Source organism: Neopelma chrysocephalum, unplaced genomic scaffold (genome assembly GCF_003984885.1).
Source record: "Neopelma chrysocephalum unplaced genomic scaffold, ASM398488v2 Primary Assembly neopelma1_68, whole genome shotgun sequence".
Classification (NCBI taxonomy): Eukaryota; Metazoa; Chordata; class Aves; order Passeriformes; family Pipridae; genus Neopelma; species Neopelma chrysocephalum.
The window spans coordinates 7440579-7464006 of record NW_020897727.1 but is presented as its reverse complement, the minus strand read 5'-3'; the positions used below and the strand labels follow the sequence as shown (position 1 = coordinate 7464006).

Below are 23428 nucleotides of genomic sequence, written 5' to 3'. Positions count from 1 at the left end.
CAAATTGGATGTCCCACCTAAAAAATAAATGTGGCTTTTAACTCTTCTGGAACCTTGTTTCTGAGCTCATGAACACAGGACCTTCTCCCAAACTGTGCTAAATTATTTGAGCTGTGTGGGTGAAGAATTACGGACAGGGGAATATTTCCTTGAAAACGTTGTGAAGCTTCATCCAGGTGATGGAGCAAATATGATCAATGAACCTTTTGTGAGATTAGAAATTAGGAATAAATCCTTCCCTGTGAGGGTGGTGAGTCCCTGGCACAGACTGCCCAGAGAAGCTGTGGCTGCTCCATCCCTGGAAGTGTCCAAGGCCAGGTTGGATGGGGTTTGGAGCAACTTGGTCTAGTGGAAGGTGTCCCTGCTCATGGCAGGGGGTGGAATGGGATGAGCTTTAAGATGCTCTGTGGCATCTCTCTGCAAGATGGAAGGTATGGGAATCAACAGGGATATTGGGTCAGCCTGATTCCACAAGGCTGCAGTGCCCCAGCACCGTACCTGCTGCTCCCAGTGCAGCTCATTTAAAAATGTGCCTTTTCTACACATAGACCTAAAAAAAAAATGTCTTCAGACAGATCATCCGTTACCCTGAGTCAGCAGCAGCTTCAGAGGCCATTTGTTCAGTTTGAGAAATGGCCTCTCTGAAGGTACAATATTCTCTCTAAGCCCCAGCTCTCACTGTCTCATATATCAGCTCATTAAGAACACGGCTCGTCTCGATGGGGCCGATGCAGATGATAAGAGACATCAAGTAGCAGCCCATGACAGGAGGAGCACGAGAGTCCTGGCCAGGCTGATTGGACTCAGCTGTCCTCTCCTCCCCATCCCCGGCTCCACCAGGAATTCCCAACTATTTTCCTGGTTGCTTTTAGATGACTCTCACTCCTGTCACAGCTAAACTTCCCATTTGGTTTTATTCTCTTTTCAGGAAATGTATAATTTTCTTCTTCATCGCTTGTTAAAATTGGTATAGTCTCACTGTGTCCCCTGCAAATCCAAATCCTTGCTCCACCAAGGAAATGTGTTTCTCGCTTTCCCGGTGTCAGTTTCTCAGAAGTAATTTCTGTATAAATTTTCCACCCTGCTGTTTTCTGTCTTGCGTCCAAAAGGCCTTAAAACATGTCAATTTTCTGTCTCCTTCTATGGTACAACAATCTTTTTAGCAAATATCATAAGCACCTCTGTTGAAGATGCAAATATAATTCTCTGCTTTTGGCTGAGTATTTCCTTCTTGCTGGGTAGGCACCAGAAGTCACAACCCACAAAGCTTCATTGGGTGTCTGAGATGAATATAAACACTAGAAGTATATAATGGATAAAAATTCTAATTTATTCTGTATTTACACGTACTTGGCTATTTGCAATATTGCCCAAGCCTAGAAGGAATGGCACAAATCTGACTCTAAATGGAAGATTTACAGGTACCAAATATGCGTAGGATTAATAAGGTGTTTAAGGGTGTCAGGAGTTTTGTTTCTGTAATATTTGCTGTGTTTTCTCACAACTCCCCTTTGAGAGGAAAAGTACACGTTGTTGTTTCAAAAGCACAAGAGCAGGGATTATTTTGTCACTGAGATTAACACGAATTTTCAGCCTCCAGAACTCTGATACCAACTTCCCACGTGGCCTTGGCTGGATCTTTTAATCTCCTTGTCCTTCACTTCCCACTTATAAACTTGGGACTATGTCACTGCTGTGACCAGAAGCAGGTTGAGACCAGAGCTGGGAACAGCAACGAAAAGGCAAAACGCGAGAATGCTCATTTTGGGCTTGTTCTGTTAAATTTTGGCTTCAAAGAAGGAATTTTCCATGGGGAGGAAAGATGAGCTGCTTATTATCCTCATTATTCACAGCATTCACTGCTCATTCTCCTGCACGTGGGCTTTGCAGTGGCCAGACCCTGCTCTCTCTGCGCAGGTGACGCTGCCACGTGAGTGCCACCTCTGTGCCACACAATTTGCTCTTAAAGTGTAAACAGATGAAAAGTTCACATCAAAAATAGTTCCACCCTGAGCCTTCAAGCCTTCCTGCCATCCACCCAACTGCCAGATTCCTACTGATACCGGGGAGAGCAGAATCAGCGCTCACATAATGCCGAGCTTTGTTTTTCCTGGTTTATTTTTGCTGTCGGTGACTCCTGTGTTCCTGAGGGTTTATTCACCCTGTCTCCTGGATATCTCTCTCTTTTCACATTCATTTTTCACTTCTTTGCACTGTTCCTGGTTGGATAGATGAGATCATGGGCCTGGCAGTGTTGTTTTTGGACAGACTCTCACCTTATCAGATGGGAGCAGAGTATCCCCTCTATTTGACAGAGCTGCGTAGCCGGTGAATTCTGCATTTTGCAGGAGCTCTACTACCAAAAACTTTGGTTACTAAGTTTATTTGTGTGTTTGTTTATTGACCTGAGCACCTATTTGGTGAGAAAACATGGTGATGAGCCCCATGTCCCCAAGGCTGGTCTGGGCAGTGATGGGCTTTCCTGCCCTGTGCCCCCCGGGAAGCAGCTCCCACACACTGGGTTGGGAGCCTGGGAAGTGGGGAAGGAAAGCAGCCAGTCCCAGGAGTGACTGTTGTGTGATAGCACCTGCAGGGTGATGTTTTTCTGTCACCTTCTTTGCTGTTCCCAAATGCTGTGAATTAGAGTCAGCCAGACAAACAAGGGGGGAGGGCATCTATTTTTTTTTCTCCCATTTGGTCAGAATTTGAAATGTGAAGAAATCTTTTGCTGTCTCTCAGGATAATGGTTGACCTGCTGCTGTTCCCACGTGAATGGGAGAAAATTGAAACATATCATATAACCCTGTGATTCCTTAAAAAAAGGATTTTCTAAAGAATGGGAACCAAATTATTTCCCTCTCCTTTTGTCTTAAAGAAGATCACAACCCTCTGATTTGGGCAGCATTTCAGCTTCCAGTGCAGCTCTCTGAAGGATGAAAGGATCTATAGCAAGTGATAATGTAATTTATTAGCACCAGGGCTGAGAAAACAGTGAAAAGAGAAAGATAAATTCAGGAGAAAATAGAAGAAAAAATTCCACAGAAAATATGCTCTTGTACCTGAACTTCTCAAATCCTTTCAGTGCCAAACGCTCTGCTCAGCACACATCTGGCAGCAGGTCCCACCTGGATGGCTAAACTTCCCTTGGACTTGCAAGTCCACTTTTAAATGCCACAAGCAAACCCTAGTCTGAGATCCACAGCTGGGAGAGATACTCCAGGCAGAGAAACAGCCTTTAATGTACCAAAATACCCAAAATTTCCATATCTTAATTAGTCAAAATGGCAAGATCTGATGGTGACTTGATCTTATGAATTTTATTCCGGTTATCAAGAGAAGTCTTTATCAGATGAGAAGATTTTGTGGAATTTCTGAAGAGACAGAAGCTTTGAGTTCACCTGACACCCACAAGAAGCAAAGCTGATTTACTGGGAACAACATGTCTAGGGATGAGCAAGGCAATGTGCTTAATCCCGTGCCTTCACCCAGCATCTCCAACTGGCATCCCACCAAAAGGACTCAACATTCAAAACATTCCTTTGTTTTTCTTTGTTGTTTTTTTTTCTCCCTTTCAATTTCTGCACTTCTAAGTCCCAACCAAGATGGGAAGAGCCCAGAGCACCATCAGAGATGACAGTTCACTCTTCACCAGGAACAGAGGGAGAAGAAAATCAGAACATATTTTCAAACTGGGCAAACCAGTTCCCAGTATTTATCTTCTGTGATGTACCAGTTTCATTTTTCTCAGTCAATGGCTCATTCTCTTTTCAAAATCCATTTGCCAGCAAGAAGATGCATTAAATAAAGGAAAAGAGAACATTTCCACAGCCAGTATCTGGTCAGCAGATGAACCCTCATCCGTGGAAGGAACATAGAGGATGATTTCTGTCAGTCAGAGCCTTTCCACAGTGATGAAGAGGGGAAAAAAAACAGGGAAAGTTCAAGATAAGATTGACTTAAAGAGCACATGAAGTGGTTGATCATGCTTGGAGACAATTTGACTTGACAATCTGAATTTCTCCTGTGTGAAATCTCCCACTGCCATTTTCTGCACAACCTGCACCTTTGGAAGAAAAGCCTAAAACTTTCTCCTGAAGGTGGATGAGTTAATTTCTATGTTAGAGCCTGAATCCTATGGTAGAATCAGGGTTCCCAAGATCTGAGTTGTTCTCCACACAAAGACCAAGGTGTATTTGAAGGCAGGATTTAGGGCTGTACCACAGCTCTGCGCTGAGCCAGGCAGAGGGTGAGGTTACAGCTACACCAGGAAGTAAATCTGCTAAGGCAGATACTACTGGTATTCCATGAGATAGTAGCCAAAGGAATCCAATGACTATCTCTGATTTCTCCTCTTGTGTGCAGGTTTCTCAAAGCATTTATAACCCTTAATATCCTTTTCCATTAAGGCAGGGAGGAGGACAGTTGGGCACTGACCCTCCAGCTGCTGGTGGGTCCTCCAGGCTCCCCTGTCCCAAGCTTCAAGCCCTCAGAAGCAGTACAATAAGCAGACTACAGGGAATTACTCCCTTTAGTAATTTAGTGTGTGAGAAAAGAGGCATCATCTCCTCTGCACGTGGGGTCAGGGAGGCAGGAAAGTGCCTTGAGCCCACCCCAGAATCCCTCTGTGGAGTGGCTGAAGGGGAGGGGGGATGCCGGAGACCTGGCTCCCACCACAGGCTCAGCCAGAGAGAGGAGATCCAGCACACGGGTGCAGAACAGCAGTGAAAGCTGAGTGCTGCAGGTTCAAAAGGCCAAAGGGACTGAATTCAGAACGAATTTCTCCGCCCTCACTTTCACAGGCACGAGATGATCCCGGATCCAGCCAGTCCCGTCTGCGGACAAGGACGTGCCGGCTCTGTTCTACCCAGTGTCACCATAAGAGGGATCCTTTCGCCTGTCCCTGGAGGCTTGCCTGACATTTCTTTTGAAAATTAAGAAAACAAAGCCGTGTGAGTTGAGCGAAAGTGCAATTACACAACGCTTTGAAGTGCCTTGCTAATCCTCGCGCTCCCTCGGGACATGAGGCACAGGTTTGTGGTGTGACAGACACATCCCTTCACCCGGGTGTTGACGCTGGCTCACAGCAAAGGTGGTGGAGGAACTACTGCCTCAGGACAACACCGTGCACTTGGGCAGAAAATGTCCCAAAACCTCTGTCCGGACAGACAGTCCTTTGGTTCTACCATGAGCGAGGAGGAGGTACCTCAGGGTAGTAGGAGGAACCCCAGCAGCGCTGAGAACCCCATTGCATGCAGAAGCAGTCATTATTGGTGATTTGAAACCAAAGAAGACCATGGTAGGAATGTGGTCTCTACACTATTTTAGGATACCTCAATTCAGCTCCCAGGATGCTCTGCAGAAGAATAAGCCAGGTGAGGCCGGTGTGGACCTTACCCTGTCTCCTTCTCTACCAGGAGTTGGATTTCAACGATCCTTGTGGGTCCCTTCCAGCTCAGAATATTCTATGATTCTGTGATTCTAACCCTGACATAGCTCAGAAGGGAGCTGTGGTTTTGCCTCCTGCCTTCCACCACCTCCCTCTCAGAGACCAGGGATGTCCCAGCTGCAGAGAGCAGCAAGCCATGGGGCTCCCAGAGGGACGTGGGAGAGGCGTTCTCACCTGCCTCCAGCACCTTGGCAGAGCTCTTGGCCCCAGTCTATTTACACAGTGTTTAATGCTCTTGATGTCAGTGTGGAGATGTGTTAATAACCCAATTAAACTGTTCACCCAGCTATGTCAAATCCAATCTCTTGAGGAAGGCTTGTGTGTTTTGCTTTGTAATTCTTGTGCCGGGTTGCAGCATGCCAGAGCCGTGTCCTCGTGGCTGACACGTAGCCCCAGCTCGTCACCAGCGGGGTCTCCTCCAGGATTAGGCAGTGAAGTGCTGATATAAAGTTGTATGAACACGTGAACAGCACCTGCACTCACTGACTGCTTCCTCCCCATCATGAGGATGGAGGCACACAGGGGCGTGAGATCACGTGCGAAACTTGGCAGAAGGTGCTCTGGTGGTGGCTTTTTGAGGTGGGAAACGTCAATATGAGACTTGGCAAGTGGACTGCAAAATAGGGGGGTGTGAATTCCTATGGCAAGGGCATTGGACTGATGGCAGGACAACCCACTGGTTGGGCACAGTGCAGAGTGTACGTGGCACCAACCACGCCGGCTGTGGCTGCGCACAGACAGCGGGACGAGGGCTCAGGTCTGCCTGAACTTGCCCGTGCGTGGCTGTCATGACTGTGTCTCTGCTTTCCCATCCACCAAAGGAAGGCAGGAATGTTTCCCTGCCCCACTCAGTCATTTGGGAGGCTCCAGTCACTCCTGTCTGAGAAGGGATCACCAGTCTGAAGCTCTGTTTTGCAGAGGTGTTTACTAGAAAAGACCAACTATTATTGTCCCTCTATCATTATCCATGACTGTCACCCTCTGGATGTGAGCAGCCTGTGAAGCCCAGCACATATGCAGGTGTGTGTGTATATGTCCATATATCCATACACACAACAGACCCATGTTTATATCTCGGTGTATAAATCACAAATATTTGAACGATGTGGTTTTTATTTCCTTGAGATTGATCCAACTTCCTTCTCTTCTATCAAAATCTGTAAGCTCAGAGTCTCTACAGAACTGCAAATTTAACACAAACTCCTCCAGGAGCAAAGAAATTGAAAATTTTGTTATTGTGGTCCCACTAGAAGAAAATATCTCCCCTTCAGAGAGTCCTTAAGCATGTACTTAACTGTAGGCATGCTAATGCCAGCTGGGATTCTCAGAGCTGAAAAACACATCCATAAAGCTGAAGTTCACCAATTCACCAAAGAACTATTCCAAACAGGGACCAACTTAAGCATGTGCTTAAATATTTTCTTGAATCTAAGCCTGTATTAGTGGAAAAGTCATTGTTCCATACTAGATTTTTATATGTCTGTGACTTTAGGGTAGTTTTAGTATTCTCAGTAGATTCCTTCTTTGGATGGATTCCTCCCCTCATCATTAATATCTGGCGTCAACTGTCTTTCTTTCTCATCCATTCCCAGAGACAAGGAAAAATTTTCCCTTCTTTCCACGGATGTATTTATGTTCCCTATGGAAATTCTTCTCTATGATATATGAACTATTTTCAGAGAAGTTTAGCAAAGCCTAAATCACAAAGGGGAAGAAAACCTCCTCGGTTTGAGTTCATAAGGGGAAAAGTTGGGATTGCAGTGACCTGTAGTGTGAATTTTTTCTTGAGTTTAATTGTTATTTCCATTCAAATCCCTGATATCCTTAGCCATAAATAAGACTCCTGAATAATCCTTTATTTTTTGTCCCTATATCTGCCTGCCATAAAATTAGGAGGGAATATTTAGGATCTGTCAAGATGACAAAGTGTCCTTTCTGGTGGCCGAAAGAAAGGAAGATTTTAACTTTGGGAGAAAGGAACATGCTTTTCTTCAGCATAGGATTTCCTCCACAGAGACATCATCACAGACTGTCAGAAGCTGGGCAATTCTCCAAAGGTTAGAGACAGGGCCAAAACTTACAATTTCTGCTTTACACAGGGCCATTTCTGTCCCTGAGATTTTAAAGACTGTCTCACCACAGCTGTGAAATTCGGAGCTCCCAGATTGCAGCTTGCTTGAGGCAGCCTGGGAGATGTTTCACATCTAGGGCTGTACAGGCTATTTCTAGTAAACCAGTTGGAAATTAGTTGTAAGCCGTGAGTGCCAGGAAGGACACAGCCTGATCCTGCGAGATGACTTGCAATCGCTGCAGCCGCCATGGGAAAGCTCAGCTCCACAGCCCCCCTGAGGGACACATGGACATCTCCCTGCAGTGCCCACACCAAACCACCCTCAAACCCACTTCCTAAAAAACCTCCCCTCTCTCTGCAGAGCCAAGTGTGGTCCCCCAGGCGGGTGTGAACCGGGGGAGCTGAGTCACCTAATTGTTGTTGGGGTGTTTTGCACGGCCTGGGACACTGGACCCTTTGTGTGAGAGCTGTGCTGAGACACAGGAAAGTGTGTGGTCTCCAATATTTCACATGTGAAGTTTCCATGGTCCGTAAGGTCACCCTCTGGATCACACATCCACTTGGAGCTCAACTCCTCCTCCTGCCACCATGCCTAAGCCATGGAGAGCAGCGAGGTTCTGCTCAGGCCACCCAGAAGACAACCACCTCTTACAGAACCCAAAGGCTCTCCTTAGCTGAGGATGGGGTCAGGGTGCAGCTGCCCTCGACAGAAGGTGGGTGACCTCACCTACAATGCCAAAACAAGCCGCTTTCTTAAGAGCTGGAAGAATCAGCTCACAGACTCCACATCCACATCTCTGTGCCACATCCACAGGCCTGAGGAGATCCACATGGAACTGTGTGCAGCCACGACCTTGGATTTCCATCCAAGCACTTTCCAGTGGATGCAAAGCCATCCAGTGAGACACTGAGCCTGGGAAAGGTCTGCACAGCCCAGCCTGACCCTCCAGTGGTCACCCTTTGGGCCAAAGCAGAGCCGCTGGTCTTACCTTCACTGGGGCAAAGTGAGCCAGGATTTATGGGCTCCCAGATGCTGCTCTAAGCCCTCCGTGCACGCACAAATGAACACACAGGAATCCCCCGTTCATCGGCTCACTGATCCTTCCCAACCTCAGGAAACAAGAGGAGATGGATTTTCCCTCAGACATCAGAGTTTGGGATGCAAACGCACAGCTCTGGCACTGATCCAAGGAAGTGAGCCTGGGATAGGTTTTCTTTCAAGAATTTCAACCCGTTCATGTACTTTCTTAATGATCCGAAGTCTTCAAGGAGTTGCCTTTTAGCTTTAGCTCCCTTTGAATATTTGTCATGTGTGTCAAAGTCGATTCTTCATGTTTCCTCTGTTGCTTTAATGGAGAAACTTCATTTCTTAAGCATTTGAAAGATATTTTTCCCCTATTGTTTTGGGGTTTTTTTATTCATGGAAGAAAAGAAGATCACTTTGAAAGCAAGCATATACAAGGGTGAGAGCAGAGGGAAGTGTATCTCATTTGGAGACTTGATGTTAATGTTCTAGCATGAAGAAATCTTAATGAATGACTGGAAAAGGCCATGGAGTGACTAATTCCTCATTATGGTTGGATAGACAAGCAAGTACCTGCAGGCAGTGACCGCTTGTCCAGGCTGCTGAGTTCTTGGAAACTCCAGAGAAATGCCCTACACCAGGTGGTCTTGATAAAGAGAAGGAATGGGAAGGAAAGCTTTCCATCCTCCAGCTCCTCCAAGAGCTTTTCTTCCAACATGCCTACACATTTGGAAGCTGAAGGAAGGGCCAGAAGATCTTCAACATTTGCTGAGCCACCAGGGTGGAGTATGACTAGTCCTGTCTTGATTAAAGACTTGACAAAAGCATTTGACAAAGCAAGGTCGAGCGACCAATCCAACAAAGCCCTGTTAGATTCCTGCCCAGGCAAAGCCTGAAGATTGCAAATCAAACTCTCAGCAAAGCTCACCTGAGCCCTGAGACAGGGAGAGACAGAGTCCCCCTCCAAACACTCCCTACTGCTCCTCTTGGCTCCTGGCTCCGAGGAAGTCAGACCAGAAGGAACTTCTGCAGCCAAAAGCCCAATTCCACGTCTGGAGAGGCGGGAGAGCGCCTGGGATTTTTGGATTTTGCATGGGATTTTTTTTCACCAGCTGCAGAAATCATATATGGATGCAATAAGAATTAGTTCACAAGACTTCAAAGGGCTGAATCACACCTCAGTCTGGTCCTGGGCTGTCTCTGCTCAGCCACAGTCCTTATCAGACAGGTTTGGCTACATGATTGCATTTCACACTCTGAACACAATTATTTTCTTAATCTTTTATAAACTACAGCTACAAGTTTTTGCAACTTGGTTTTGCTGACCTGCAGTTTCCTATTGATGCTCGAGCCATAAGTAAAATATCTCTGAAATAAGCTGAGAAAATAAAACTGGGCAATCAAAGGTTTCAAGAGACCCATCAGGCTGCACAGGAGTGCAGAGCAGCAGGCTGGGTGCCCTGTTTTAAGCTTTAACTTAGGCTGCTACTATTTATTCTCATTAAATTCAGAGTCATCTGGCTTAATTTGGTTTGCCAGAAATTTGCTTTAGGATAATTTAGAGTAGGATCAGAGTCACCAGGCTTTTTTTCCCCACCATTTTAGGACAGAGGATAATAATAGAGGATTTTTTTTCCATGAAAGCATATGCAATTTCCTCTACAACCATCCAAAACAAATAATCAGGAGATTTCCCCATGTTTACAATGGGGCTTTCTACTGACCTTCCCTGCAAAGCACTGTAGGAGAAATCAGTGAAAAATACTCTGTAAGAAGTGGGTCACAATTGCTGTTATTGTTACTTAGAAATTATGTAGTGTCTAATCTGAAACCAGACACAACAATTAAGGGCTTCTCTTTGCCCTTTTCATAACAAACCAATTATATTCAACAGTAGGGACAGTTAAATTGGAATAAATCTAGTTTGTACACAGAGACATTTCATGTTTATTAATAATCATTGTGTTTAGTGTTTAGACCAATTCCAAATATAAGCTGTAACGATGTATTAAAACTTTTCTCCTTGGCATGACTGAGTCAACATGACTGACTTGGCTCTCCCTCTCTTTTTGAATAACCATCATTATATCAGTATAGAAGTGACTGCATGAGCCTTAATTTATAGCAAAGTGAAGATGGACTAAAGTGAGAGTAATACTTTCAGATTTCATGGGGAAAGAGATTTTTCAGCCCCTAATTTGATGAGTTTTGACAGATTTCTTTATCTTGTACCTCTGTTTGAGGAAGCAACTACTGTGCTGCTTTTAAATCACATCACTAGTGGTGATTTGGGAGTCCCTGCTCTAAATCCTGAGCACAAGGAAGCACTGCAGCACAACCCAGCCAGGAACAGCTTGTAAGGAAGAGAAAAGGAGCCTTTTGGGTGAGTTTAGAGAGGACACTGTTTAGGCAAAGGTTGCATTTGCCAAGCAAGCTGACAGGTTTAGAAGATGTAACCTGCTGCACTTGGCTTCCACCTGCCCTAATTCCCTAAACCACAGATGTTATCCAGCTCCTCCACATATAACCAAAGGGTGATTTTACTCACCCCAAAGCTTGTGCCTCAGGTGGTTGGAAGTTTCAGTCCTCTGAAGGTCTTTTGTGTCACAGCAGATTCTGGAGATAATTTTGATGGCCAGTTTAGACCAGGACATGAGTTGTCATGTGACCAGTGTTGATTGACACATATTGAGTCATATGTAAAGTGTCCTGCCCAGGTTTGCATGAGTAATGGCAGAGATGGAAAGAGATCCCTGGGAAACAGTATCCTCGTCTCTGTACTTTAATTTTTTGGAGATGTGATTATGAAATTTTATGCAATGCATGCCAGGAGCTGGAGGTCCATATTGCCTTCAGGACTCCTTGGGATGGAAACAAGTGAGTTTGTCTCAAAAAAAAACACAATTTGAGGATGCTGTTACTATGACATGGTTGATCACAGAGTCCCTGTTCCTCCAGGGTCCTCCAGGTAGATCTCACTCATGTGGAGCTGTTATTGGGACAGGGACAAAAAGGAGAGAGATCACAGAATGGTTTGGGTTGGAAAGGACTGAAAGATCATCTTGTTCCACCCCCTGCCATGGGCAGGGACACCTTCCACTAGCCCAGGTTGCTCCAAGCCCTGTCCAACCTGGCCCTGGACACTTGCAGGGATGGGACAGCCACAGCTTCTCTGGGCAACCTGTGCCAGGGCCTCACCACCCTCACAGGGAAGGATTTCTGATTTGTCTTGAAACAGTCCTGCTACAAAAGTGACCTGATCTGTCCTGTGAGGGCTGATGCTGGTTCAGGGAAGGGTAGCACTAGATCTCTTATGTATTTAAGTTTCCACAGGACTATCATGACCATCAAAGCCAATGCAGCACAGCTCACTGTACAGAGGAAGGTAAAATAAGAAATAAAAGATAGTAAAGATGATGAAATACAACTTCTTCTATTCCATATATCTGCCTTTAGGGAGGTGGGTGCTATCTGATGACTACTCAGCATTCCTCATTAGGTTCCTGCTGTGCTGATGGGTGGATGTACGAGCAGCTGAGACAAGTGGAAGGACAACACCAGTTTTGCAAGAGGTGAAGAGCTCCTTACGCACTGTGAGATCACAAATCCATCACATGAAGCCTAATGAGGAGGCTGAGCCAGTACAAATACAACTGTTTAACAGTTTATTTTAACCGTCCAATGAGAATGAAATAACTTAAAAGGATTCATGCTGCCAACAATCTCTTCCTTTTTTTTTTTCTTTTCCTCTTCCCCTCCTTGCATGGCATTTGTTGGAAATCAGGATTTTCCTTAACTAAATGTCTTGTGGTCTCCTTAGCTTTGTTTCTTAACAGGGTTGTCTTTATGTTAGTTTTCTTTGGCTTCCCAATAGAAGAGTAACAGATTTCTTTTGAAGTTTTTATTGATGAATGAGCTCCTATAAATAACTCTCTGTGGCAGCAGCTTGATCTCAGAGTTTACTCTGGAATAATAGTAGCAATGGGAATGGAGGAAATTTATGGCAGCATGACATGAAATAGTTTAATGGGCTTCATACTGTTTAACTTAATCTTTACAGATGTAAAAACAGAAATACAATTATTTTAACAACTATTATTACATATTGCACTTCTAATGAAAACAGAAACTTAGTAAGCAATTGAAGATAGGTAGGGAAGAATTAAGGAGTCCACCACCCTGCAGATTTGGGAATTAGTGTGTTGGGCCAGTGTATTTGCAAATCTCCATGTGAAGAGCTGTGGAAGATCCAAGGTGGTTGCAGAGGATAGGTCTGCAGGTGGGAATTGGTACTTGGATCTAAAGCTGAATCACAGAGCTTTGGATCAGGATGTAAATGCTTCGGAAAAAAAAAATCAACCCTGTGTTTTCTTCCACACCCCCTAATTCCACCCGTCTGCCTGGTGAGGAGCTGATCCCGATCCCAGCAAAGTCCATCCTTGGTGATGCTGTGGGATACTTGGTCACATTCCTTGTATTTTGTAGCCCCATGAGTGGTACAGCTGTAATCCTCCCACCTTAGGAGCAGAAACAGGTACTAAACTCACACCAACCAAAGGATGAAAAGGACGGAGGGACATGATGAAAACTGACCTCATAAAAGAGAATTTAACTGTTTATCATCACATGTCTGCTCACCTTCCCATCATGGGTTTGCTTGCGTCTCTAAGGCAATGCCACTTGATGCAAAGGTGACCCAAATGTGCCTCTTTAACCTGTGTAAACTCAGGAAGGTGAAAGGGAAAATCATCCTAAAATCATCAGTTTTCTGTGTAAATGCCAAGCCCACAGGCAGGTCGGTATTTAACCCAGCCAGGGATCCAGACCGAAGATGTTGGGAACACAACATGCAAGGGGTGGGTGTAAAATCCACTATTATAATTACTAGGAAGAGGTACAGGACCTAATTCAACCCTGAGATTTCCTTTGCAGGGGGTTGGTTGTGGCTTGTAGCCAAGGGCAGCTCCATTGCACTTCTTGGTGCTTTGCAAAGAGCTTGAGTAAATATTGAAACATGTTGGTACTCTGCGTAACTTCTATAACAAAAGCTGACAGCTTTTGTTTCCTCCTTGAGGGAGCATTATTTGAAATGAAACTGCAGTGAAAATTATTAGCATTGTGTGCGTTCAACTGTCTGTTCAGTGGGAAATTTGTGTTATCCATAACATTTTCCAATCCTCAGAAATCGCCCGTGCAAGGAATAACTTGCAAATTCTTACTCCATTTCCAAAAATGTGGGAAAGTTTATTTATTTCTCCATGCATTCCTGATTCGCAATGTGCTCTCTAAAAATGTCGCTAAGATTTAGGCTAACCAAGCTCATGCTAAATTTAGCAACTATATTTTAAATAAACATTCTTTACGCTTTACTGAGCCGGCTTTGAAGCCGCTTAAAACAAATCGTGTTCGCATGAACATGAACAATGTTTTACTTTGGACTAAGAGAACATCTGAATAAGTAATAATGTATTATTATTCAGTATAATCCGAAAATGAGATTTTAGGGATCTAATTCAGTTAATTTAGGCAAGATTCCTGTGAGGAATACCGAACCAGGCCTGTATTTATTTCTGGAAGAGCCTGTTTTTTTCTCTTTGACCACACAAAACTTCCTTCTGGTGTCTTATTAGAACTAAAGCTCCAAGGGTTGGTGAAATCAGCTGTGATTTTGCACGCACTGCATTTGAGGAATCTGGCCCATTTTAAAGCACTTAATGATTTGTCTGGATAAAGCACTAAAAATATACTGTGGGGAGCAATTATGCAATGTCCAGACTGATGGATTGCATAACCTCATAGACCTTTTCCATCTGTAACTTCTCTAATTCTGTGATCTTGTCTTCTTGGTCTTTCACTTAAAATCAAATATGTGATCTGTTTAATATCCCAAACGCTGTCTCCTGGGAGATCTGTTTTCTGGGTGTGTGGGGCTACAAATCAAGTAAAAAAGCAGATCCTTCTTCCCCTCTCATTTGGCAAATGGGCTGCTTCTCTCACCAGGCTTAGGAGCAGCCAGTGGGTTTTGGTGTGAAAAAGGATGCTCTCTCCTTTATGTGTCTTCCCTGGCGAAGGATGGAAAGAAAATTAACTATAAAATGGTGTGAGGGGAAGTAAAAGCAGCTACAAAGTCCCTCAGATTTATGTCACCTGTAAATCAGACACAGACAGCCACTTGGAGTGACGAGCCCTGAAAGCGGTTCCTGCTCACATGTAAATACTTGATTATATTTTATATAAACTGCGGGACCAACTTTAGGAGAACACACACTGAGCACATTTAAAGACTGGGAGCCCCATTTATGAGAAATTAAACTCCGGAATTATTTTAATATGCCAAATTTTCGGTTCCCCTCATAGGAAACGTGTGTTTGGAGCAAAGCCGCCCTGTGAACCGAACGAGCCTCTTCCACTGTGGGATCTTCTCTGCTCCTATGAGTTAAAATTGGCTGCGGAGCTCGGAGACGTGGAACCTTGCTGGGTTGGGAGAGGTCACTCCTCTCCAGAGGAACGGAAAGGCACATATATCGCCCACACAAGAAGTGTGCTGTTTATACTGCATCCTGGGCTATTTTCTCCATTTCTCCACAGTATTCCAGACTGGTGTTTACAGCCAACCCTGAGAGGTTGGGAAAGCTAGGAGGGGGAAGATTCCAGGGATTAGTTAAATACTGGGTGGCAGTTTTGTGCTTGGCAGCTGGTTTTGGGGGGGGGGTGTGAAACAGGTGTGAAACCATTGGCATCAATTCTTTGCAGCTTGTCAAGTCCTTGATATTCATGTGGCACTTTGGCTGATTTGAACTACACCACATCAAAATTCACATGATATATAGAGGATTAAAAGATGCTCAGTCACATCTAAAGGGCAGGAACTGGTGGATTGACACTCACACTCATTTCTCTGCACCGAAGTGCTGTTGCTTTTATTTTATGTTTTTATTTTATGTTTTTATTGTATGTTTTTACTGTATGTTTTTATTGTACCATTACTTGTCCTTTCTCTATAAACAGATGACGTGCAAGAGCTGTGTGTGGTTAGTCATCCTGCCTGCTGGCAATAAGACCCTTTTTCGTGGTATTCATCCCCTGTTACAGCACTGGCCTGATCCCAATTAATTCCAAATTGCCCCTCATAACTATTCACTCTGTTGTGAGTTCATTTGAGTTAGTGACACTTTTGTGCAGAGCATGTTAAGTTTACTAATTTTACTCTCTCAAGTGAAACCAAAATCAATCTCAATGTGGCTTTCAAACAGTGCAGCTGTACTTGGTCCCACTCCACTCCACCAAAACAGAAATAAGATCAAATGTCAAAGCAAAGCTTCACGAAAAACAAATTCCCATTGCATGGAAAAAGCTGAATCTCTCCCCCCCAAAAAAAAAAAGTATCTATGATAAAAATATACATGGTCTACATATTAAACTGAGACTTAGTCCTTTGGATAATTTTTTTGACCACTAAAAACTGCTCTTGCACAGAAAGGGCTGTGAGGTGGAGAGGTTATACATGTGTGAGTAGGAAAGGAATTAAAGCCCTGTTTACAGGTCAAAAAAGGTACTTTGGGAAGCTGGAATAGGAGCATAGAGGTGACAAACTGGGGTGGGGGGATGCCCAGTCAGGAGAACTGGGCATGCCAAGTCAGGAGAAAGGAAAACAAAGGAGCTTGAAGACACAGGTTAAAACTGGTGATTAAGAGCATAAATATCCACATTGTGGGGGCCAGGCTGCAGGGAGGCAGGCCAGGGATGCAGGATCCCCATCTGTAGGAACTGGCTCTGGAGCTTGATGGAGATCCATCAAACAAGTCTCAGAGGCAGCATTAACCTCTCATTTCACACCCGTGCCCAAAGCGTCACTCAGGGAGAGGAGAGATGATTGGAGGTCTCTGCTGGGCAAGAACTGAGCTGGATCGTTTTCCTACCCCTGCAGCTTCCCGTGAGTGATGTCACCTCACAGACTCCAAACAGCCTGGTGATGTCAGTCCCCAGCCTTGAACAGAAACCTCCTGGCAAGGTGGCCACTGATTTAACCAATACCTGTCTCTAATTACACACAGGAGTGGCACCGCAGGGACAGGATTTCACACAGGGAGCATCAACACTCTCAGCACTTGCCCAGCCTTGTAAATGATGGTAGGGACACATGTGCAGTGACTGAGCAGTGACACCTTCATTTTACAAGCGCTTTTTTTTTATTTTTTATTTCAGTGCCATAGCTTTAAAGAATTTATTCAATGTATATTCAAGTTGTCAGAGTTGTCAGAACTACTTAAATAAAGTCTATCTTGCAAATCTGTTTTAAAAAAATCTCTTCTTCTATTTCCTTTTTTCACACTGAGAAGCAGGAGCTCGGCCTATCCAGGGTTCTACCTATAAGCATCATTCTTTTGGGAACCTCAGCATCAGTTCCTACCTTTTGGAGATTTTCTGTACTTCCCCATATGAGAGCTCTTTGCCTTGTGCTGGAATGAGGCCTCTGAGCTCCTGGCCCAAATGTAAAGGCTGTTTGGTGCTGATCTTCTTCTGCACAAGCTGAATCACAACTCACCTGAGAAACCCACATTTCCAATATCCAGGTGCTAATTTAAGGACAAGCTTTTCTAGTGAGATGGGGTGGTGTGGAGGGAAGAGAAGGAGAAACAATCATTTTGGGAAACATTACCTCAGGTTCAAGGAACAGGTAATTTCCCAGGACTCTGTTTTTAGTCTCTCCCACCTTTTATGAGGTCCATCATGTCCTCACCAGAACATTCACTGCATCCAGCAGCAGATCCCGCTCCTTGATCCTCCAGGGTGTTTTACATCACACCAGCCACACTCCTGAACAAAATACTTTTATTGGATATAGGTTTGGTTTCATAGTGAAAATTGAGAATATAGATTTTTTTTTCCAAAAGGGCATTTATCCACTAATATACAAAAAGCCTCTATTTATGACAAACAAAAATAAGAAATATTCCTGATTTCTTGCAGTGTGTCTGGATTCTTCCTTCTTTAAGAAAAAATAAAATTTTAGATACACAGCTGATGTCTTTTTTTTTTCCTGGTAGTTGTCCTGGTTGTTAAAAGACGTATTTCAAAATGCCAAGAGTGGCCTCCACAACCCTGCTTCAGTCTTTTTGTGGTCAGAAGCAACTGATCCCAGCAAGATATGGAAAGGGGATGCATCCCTGTGTTTGCTCATCCATCCCCCTCTCATCAGTGAGCAGAAACTCTGGTGAGATACTCGAGAAGCACAAGTGCTGGGCAGGAAACCAGTTACACACAGTGCTGAGTCTAAGCAAGCAGGAATGTGCAGGATGAGCCTGAATTGCTTGGTCTGCCCTTATTTCAGCTCCAGTTACCTGCCTTTACCCATTGGGAGGACTGGGTCAATGGGGAACATCAGGAATTATTAATACCTGTGAGTATTAAAGGCAAAACAGCTCAGCCCCCTCCCCCACGGATGGACAGAGTGGGTTGGGTTTTCAAAAGGAAAATAAAAGAAGAAAACCAGAGACCTGAAGGGCTCAAAAGAAACCAGGTCTGAGGAACCTGAGGGATGCAAAGACTAAAGGTGCAGAGCAAACCCAACAGAGCTTAGGGGCAGTGTGGGCAATCCCCCAAGTGCCTGTCTCTACCTTCACTACCCACGGGAAAAGAAAGCTGGTTTACCTTCGAAAGTCGGTCTGGCGAGGGGGTGGGAGGCAACGGCTAAAGAGAGTCCGCAGCAAGACGTGCCTTGAAAATGCCCTGAAATCCTGAGTCACCTTTACATCGCTTTGGGGTTTTTTTGGTCTACCCGCACAGTGAGGTCTGAGTCCAGTCTCTCACTCCCATCGCGCCCCCCAAGCAGCGCCCGGGGCCGGGTGGGGTTTAATTATGGGGCAACTACTGGAAATTAAATACCGCCTCGGATACGTGGAGAGGGAAGCAGGAGAGGAAGGGGATGCCGATGTGGTAGAGCCTCCCGTGCACCTGGGAGTCGAGCATGAGGGAGGTGTTGAGGGTCGGGCCGAAGCCGCCGCTGGCGACCAGGGAGCCGCCGAGGCAGCCGGCGGGGCCCTCCCGGGCCGCCTTGGGGGCTGCCCCGGGGGGCGGCTGCCGCAGCCCCTGAGCCAGGATGCTCTCGATGCTGAAGCTGCGGCCCCGCGGGCCGCTCTTGTGCGGCGGGGCGGCGGCGGGAGGGACCGGGGCCGGACCCCCCGGGGAAGCCGCTGCCCCCCGGCCCGGCCGCGGGACCCCCGCGTCCCCCGCGGCCGCCGCACTCCCCTTGGACCGCTTGGGCTCGACGGGGCGGGCGGGCGGCCCCGGCTGCTCGCCACCCTTCGCCTCGGGCGGCCCCGGGGTTTTGGGCTTCCTCTTCCTCCGGCGGTAGTTGCCGTTCTCGAACATGTCCAGGCACCGCGGGTCCAGGGTCCAGTAGCTGCCCTTGCCGGGCCGCCCCTTCTCCCGCGGCACCTTGACGAAGCAGTCGTTGAGGGAGAGGTTGTGGCGGATGCTGTTCTGCCAGCCCTGCTTGTTGTCGTGGTAGAAGGGGAAGCGGTCCATGATGAACTGGTAGATGCCGCTGAGCGTCACTTTCTGCTCCGGGGCTTCTTTGATGGCCATGGCGATGAGGGCAATGTAGCTGTAGGGGGGCTTCTGGGGGGGGTCCTGCCGGGAGATCGGTCCCCCGGGGGCGAAGCCGAGGGCGGCCGGGAGATAAACCATGGAGGGATTGCCCAGGGGGGAGAGGTGGCTGCCGTAGATGTGGCTCATCGCCGGCGGGTTCCCAGCTCCGCGTCTTCCCCCTCGGAGCCGAGCGAAGGGACGGGGTAGGACAGGAACCTGGGACGAGTCCACCGAGGAGCTGTTTGTGCGAGCTCAGCTCCCAGCCCTGCCTGAAGGAGCTCGCTCTGCCTCTGTCCCTGCTTCATAGCTCTTAAAAAAAAAAAAAAAAAAAAGGGAGGAAAAAAAAAGTTAAATAATTGTTGTAAGTTTGCTATTATATGTTGACTTAGCACTGGAAAATAAATTGTCTCTGATAAACAGTCGTTTGTGTTCTCAGCCCACCCACATTAATTAAAATTTCATTGCTACAAAACTCCAAGCTCTCTCCACGTGTCTTGCTGGTACCAGCCAATGGTCTCCGGGTTATTCCTTCATTTGTTTATAGAATTAGTCTGTTGATAAGTCTGCCCACCCAAGTCGAATCAAGCTGTGTTTATTTGGAAAAATTTCCGGGCACCCAATATATAAACGCAGTGATCTGATGTTTGAAATATCACGTCCACCCTTTGACGCTGTAAGCACACACAGCAGAGCAGGATGTACACTGCTGGAGCTGGGGAGGAGCGGGCAGGGATCCCCGCAGGAAAACTGGGGCATTAAACAACAAAAAAATGGAAAAAAAAAATTAAAGAAAGGAAGAAAACGGGATGGGTGAGAGGAGGAGGCAGCGCTGCGACGAGGAGGAAAGAAAAGGGGCTGGCTGGAGTTCTGAGGAAAGGGGACTCAGGTGTGGTGGAGTCCCCTGCACGTCCCACTGCAGGGACCCTGCTGTTCATCCCCGGGGGACCCCCGGGAACGGTGGAAGGGGACTCCCCGTCCAGCCCCGGTCCCAACCAGGCAGGGCTGCGCCGGGGGAATCTGCAGAAAAAGGGGAATTTGGCAGGCGCGGGGAGGAGGGTCAGTATTTGTGAATGCGGGCCTGTTGCTTTATATTATGTACTTTCCTGTTTATATCAAGGAGGGGGATTATAACAACTTTACAAGTGCACACAGCTGGCCGGTGCTTACATTAGGAATTTGTGATGCTCTTTTTCTGTATAAACGTCCAGGTTTGGGGCTGTGTTTTCTGTTATTGGATTTTTTTTTTTAATTTACTGACGTAACAGCTTTAATCCGAGGCCCCGAGGGATTCCTATGCAGTTGGAGGTGTCGGCTCTTTCCCCAGTCCCCCTGCTGCTCGGACCTGCGTGAGACCCCGGGAGACCTTGCTCTGTGGAGCATCATTTCTCCGGGGGAAGAAAAAGGAGGGTTGAGGGGGATCCCTTCCTCTTTCACTGAGAAATATCCCGACAGTGAACCTCCCACGATCCTGGTGGGTCTTTTACCTGGAAGGAGAAGAGGTAAAAGCCGGGCTCCTGGCTGTCCCCCAGCATCACCCGGCCCTGGCGATGCCTCGACCTTCGCACCCCCCGATTTCCCTGCAAACTCCCCTTCGCCCGCGGGGTTTTTCGTCCACTTCTGCCCTGGTCCTCCTGGACGAAGGAGTTTCATCCCCCGGGTAAAAGCCAGTGCGATGCTGTGGAGCTGCAGATGCGTCCTGAGAGCTGCAAACCGCCATGAGAGCCTGGGAAACACAGCCAGAGTGCGGGGGGAGGCGGCTTCTGGAGCCATAGGGATGAGGGGGTCTCTCCTCTCACTGGCTGGCCCCACGCGAGGGAGGGAAAATCACCTCTCTGACACCGCCCTTGGCGATAACTCTGCATCCCTCCCCCGTGGTGCGCACACCCGCCGGCCCCCGGGAGCTGCAGGACCCATCCACCGTACCATAAATGCAATAAACCTCCAAATAAATAAAAAAGGGGAGGTAAAAGAAAGGGTTGGAGGTGGGGGAGACTCCTCTCGTCTCCACACTGAGGACCAGCCCTCCCTGGCAGCCTCCCCGCCCCGGTAGCATCCTCGCCGGGGAGGATGGAACGGAACCCGGCTGCTCTAACCCGGCCGGAGCATCCTCAGGGCAGCCGGACGAGGGTCTTCCCTCCTAAAGCCCCTTCCTCTCCCCGCTTCGGGGAGTCTCCCGCTACTTGGGACACTCCAAGCACGGATTAGTAAGACAATAAATACTCGCATGTACGGCAGGAGACAGGCACACGGGCTCCCGCTCTCTCCCTGAGATCCCTCCCCCAGTAAAATGCTTCCTTGTTTTCCCCTCTTCGCGGTGGGAAATCCTTGGAGGCGGGGATGCGGCTTTTCTCTCCATTCCTTCTTCCCAGCTCGTGTGCTGCCTGTTATCCCTGTTATCCCTCTCTTGACGGCGGCATCCCTAGAGCTCGCTGCGTTATCCGCCCGGAATCAGCCCTCCGAGCGGCTCCGATGACTGCGAGGGGACCGGGGAAGTGGGAGAGAGGGATTCTTGTTGATGTTGTTGTTTGGCCGTCGCTCTTTCCCTAAACGGGAAAAAAAAAAAAACAAACAAAAAAAACCCAAACCAAACCAAAACAAAAAAAAAACACGGAGCAGGAGATGGAGGCGCTCCTGGATGGGTTTTCCCTCCTCTCCAGGAGACAAGTCCCTTTTACAGCAGCAGCTCCCCCCGCCAGGGGCCCTCGGGGGCAGCAGGGCACAAATCAGTGCTCCCCACTCCTGCTATATCCCGGAATGAGGGGGGAGAAGGAGTGTAAAATCAGAGCTCCCTATTCCTGTTGCATCCCGGACTGCTGGAAGTGAAGGTGTAAATCAGCGCTCCCCACTCCTGTTGCATCCGGGGATGGGGGGAGCAGGGGTGTAAATCAGAGCTCCCCATTCCTGCTGCATCACGGGATGGCGAGGAGAAGGGGTATAAATCAGTTCTTCCTATTCTTGCTGCGGGAAGGGGGGAACAGGACACAAACCAGTGCTCCCCACTCCTGCTGCACCCCAGCCTAGGGAGCAACGGGGATGTAAATCAGTGCTCTCCACTCCTGCTGCATCCCGTCCTGGGCTCCCTTAGGAATGACCTCTCGGCGGGAGTTGCCCGCCCCTCGCCGCCTCGCCGTGCACGGCCCCGTACAGTTGCGAGATCGCTCGGTATTGCCCCGGGCTCAGGGATATAATTCCTTCTCCCCTCCAAAAAAACAGAAGAGCTCACGGCCTTCCACAAAAACCTCTTGCCCGGTGCCTTCCTACGAACTCTAGAGAAGATGGGGTTGATTGGAAGGGACCAGACAGCTCGTGCCTGGGTCGTGCAGAGGCCTGAGGGGCTTTCTAAGGGGACTGTGTTTTACCTGAGTCCTGTAGCACCAGGGAAACGCTCCCTTGACCGAGTTATGGGGACCTTCCCGGTGGGGACGAGATAGAAAACCGCTGGCCCTTCTCCCAAAACCCGGAGCTGCCTGGGCTTTCGGACAGGTTTGCAAACGTGGCGGTGAATGGCAGCACAAGAAAAAAAATTATACATATATGAAAACCTATCCACCATCCTCTTCCCGGAGCCACTGGCCACGCAGCAGCATCAGCTCATCCCCCCCATGGCGAGCTTGGCCCCCCTGATCTACGAGGAGAGGGTTACCGGGGCGAGGGGGGGTTATACCGGTCCTTCGGCTTCGAGGGACTGCAGAGCCCGACCCGGTCGCGGCTGCTGCTGCAGCTACCCTGGGCCTTCCTCCTTCCTGCCGTTCTTCCTTCCTCCCCCAGTGCTCCAGCCGGGTTGAAATCACCTGTTGCGACAGGCGCCTATCGCCTTATTGACCTCCATATCTCAGCTTTTAAAGAGAGTCCCAAATACATCCCTGCATCCCGCACTTAGCTCTCGCCTCTCCTGCGACACCAGCCCACCCAAAAGGGCTCCCAGTGGGATGATGGGGGCGACTGGGGGTCGAGGGAGAGGGATACGTGGGGTTCAACCCCCCACCCCAGGACAGGACAGAGCAAAGGGACGATGCTCTCAGCCTCCAGGCCCTGAAGAACACCTCCAGCTGGGCGGGAAGGAGGGAGACAGAGCAGGAAGGTCCCACCGGGACAAGGCGGGAAAGAAAACACCAACAAGGGGCTGTGGGGCGAGAGGAGACCCCTAAACCCGGCTCAAGCTGAGACCTCCCAGGAACTGTCCAGCAGCAGCGCGGGGGGAGCTTGCAGAGCCACGGGGGGGGGGGGGGGGGCCCCCCCCCCCCCGTGCCCCCCCCCCCCGCGCCCCCCCCCCCCCCGCCGGCAGGGAACGGCCCCC

The 23428-nt window shown here is 47.8% G+C and overlaps 1 protein-coding gene across 1 annotated transcript; it reads right to left on the bottom strand.

Moving 5' to 3' along the window:
• Nucleotides 1-18408: 18408 nt before the first annotated feature.
• FOXL1 (forkhead box L1) lies at nt 18409-19278 on the bottom strand. The gene has a single exon (XM_027685229.1). The coding sequence runs from the start codon at nt 19276-19278 to the stop codon at nt 18409-18411; it is 870 nt and encodes a 289-aa protein (XP_027541030.1).
• Nucleotides 19279-23428: the final 4150 nt, after the last annotated feature.

Bases quoted from the DNA above. Each gene is read 5' to 3' on its own strand.
- FOXL1 (XM_027685229.1), bottom strand. From the start codon at position 19,278: ATGAGCCACATCTACGGCAGCCACCTCTCCCCCCTGGGCAATCCCTCC.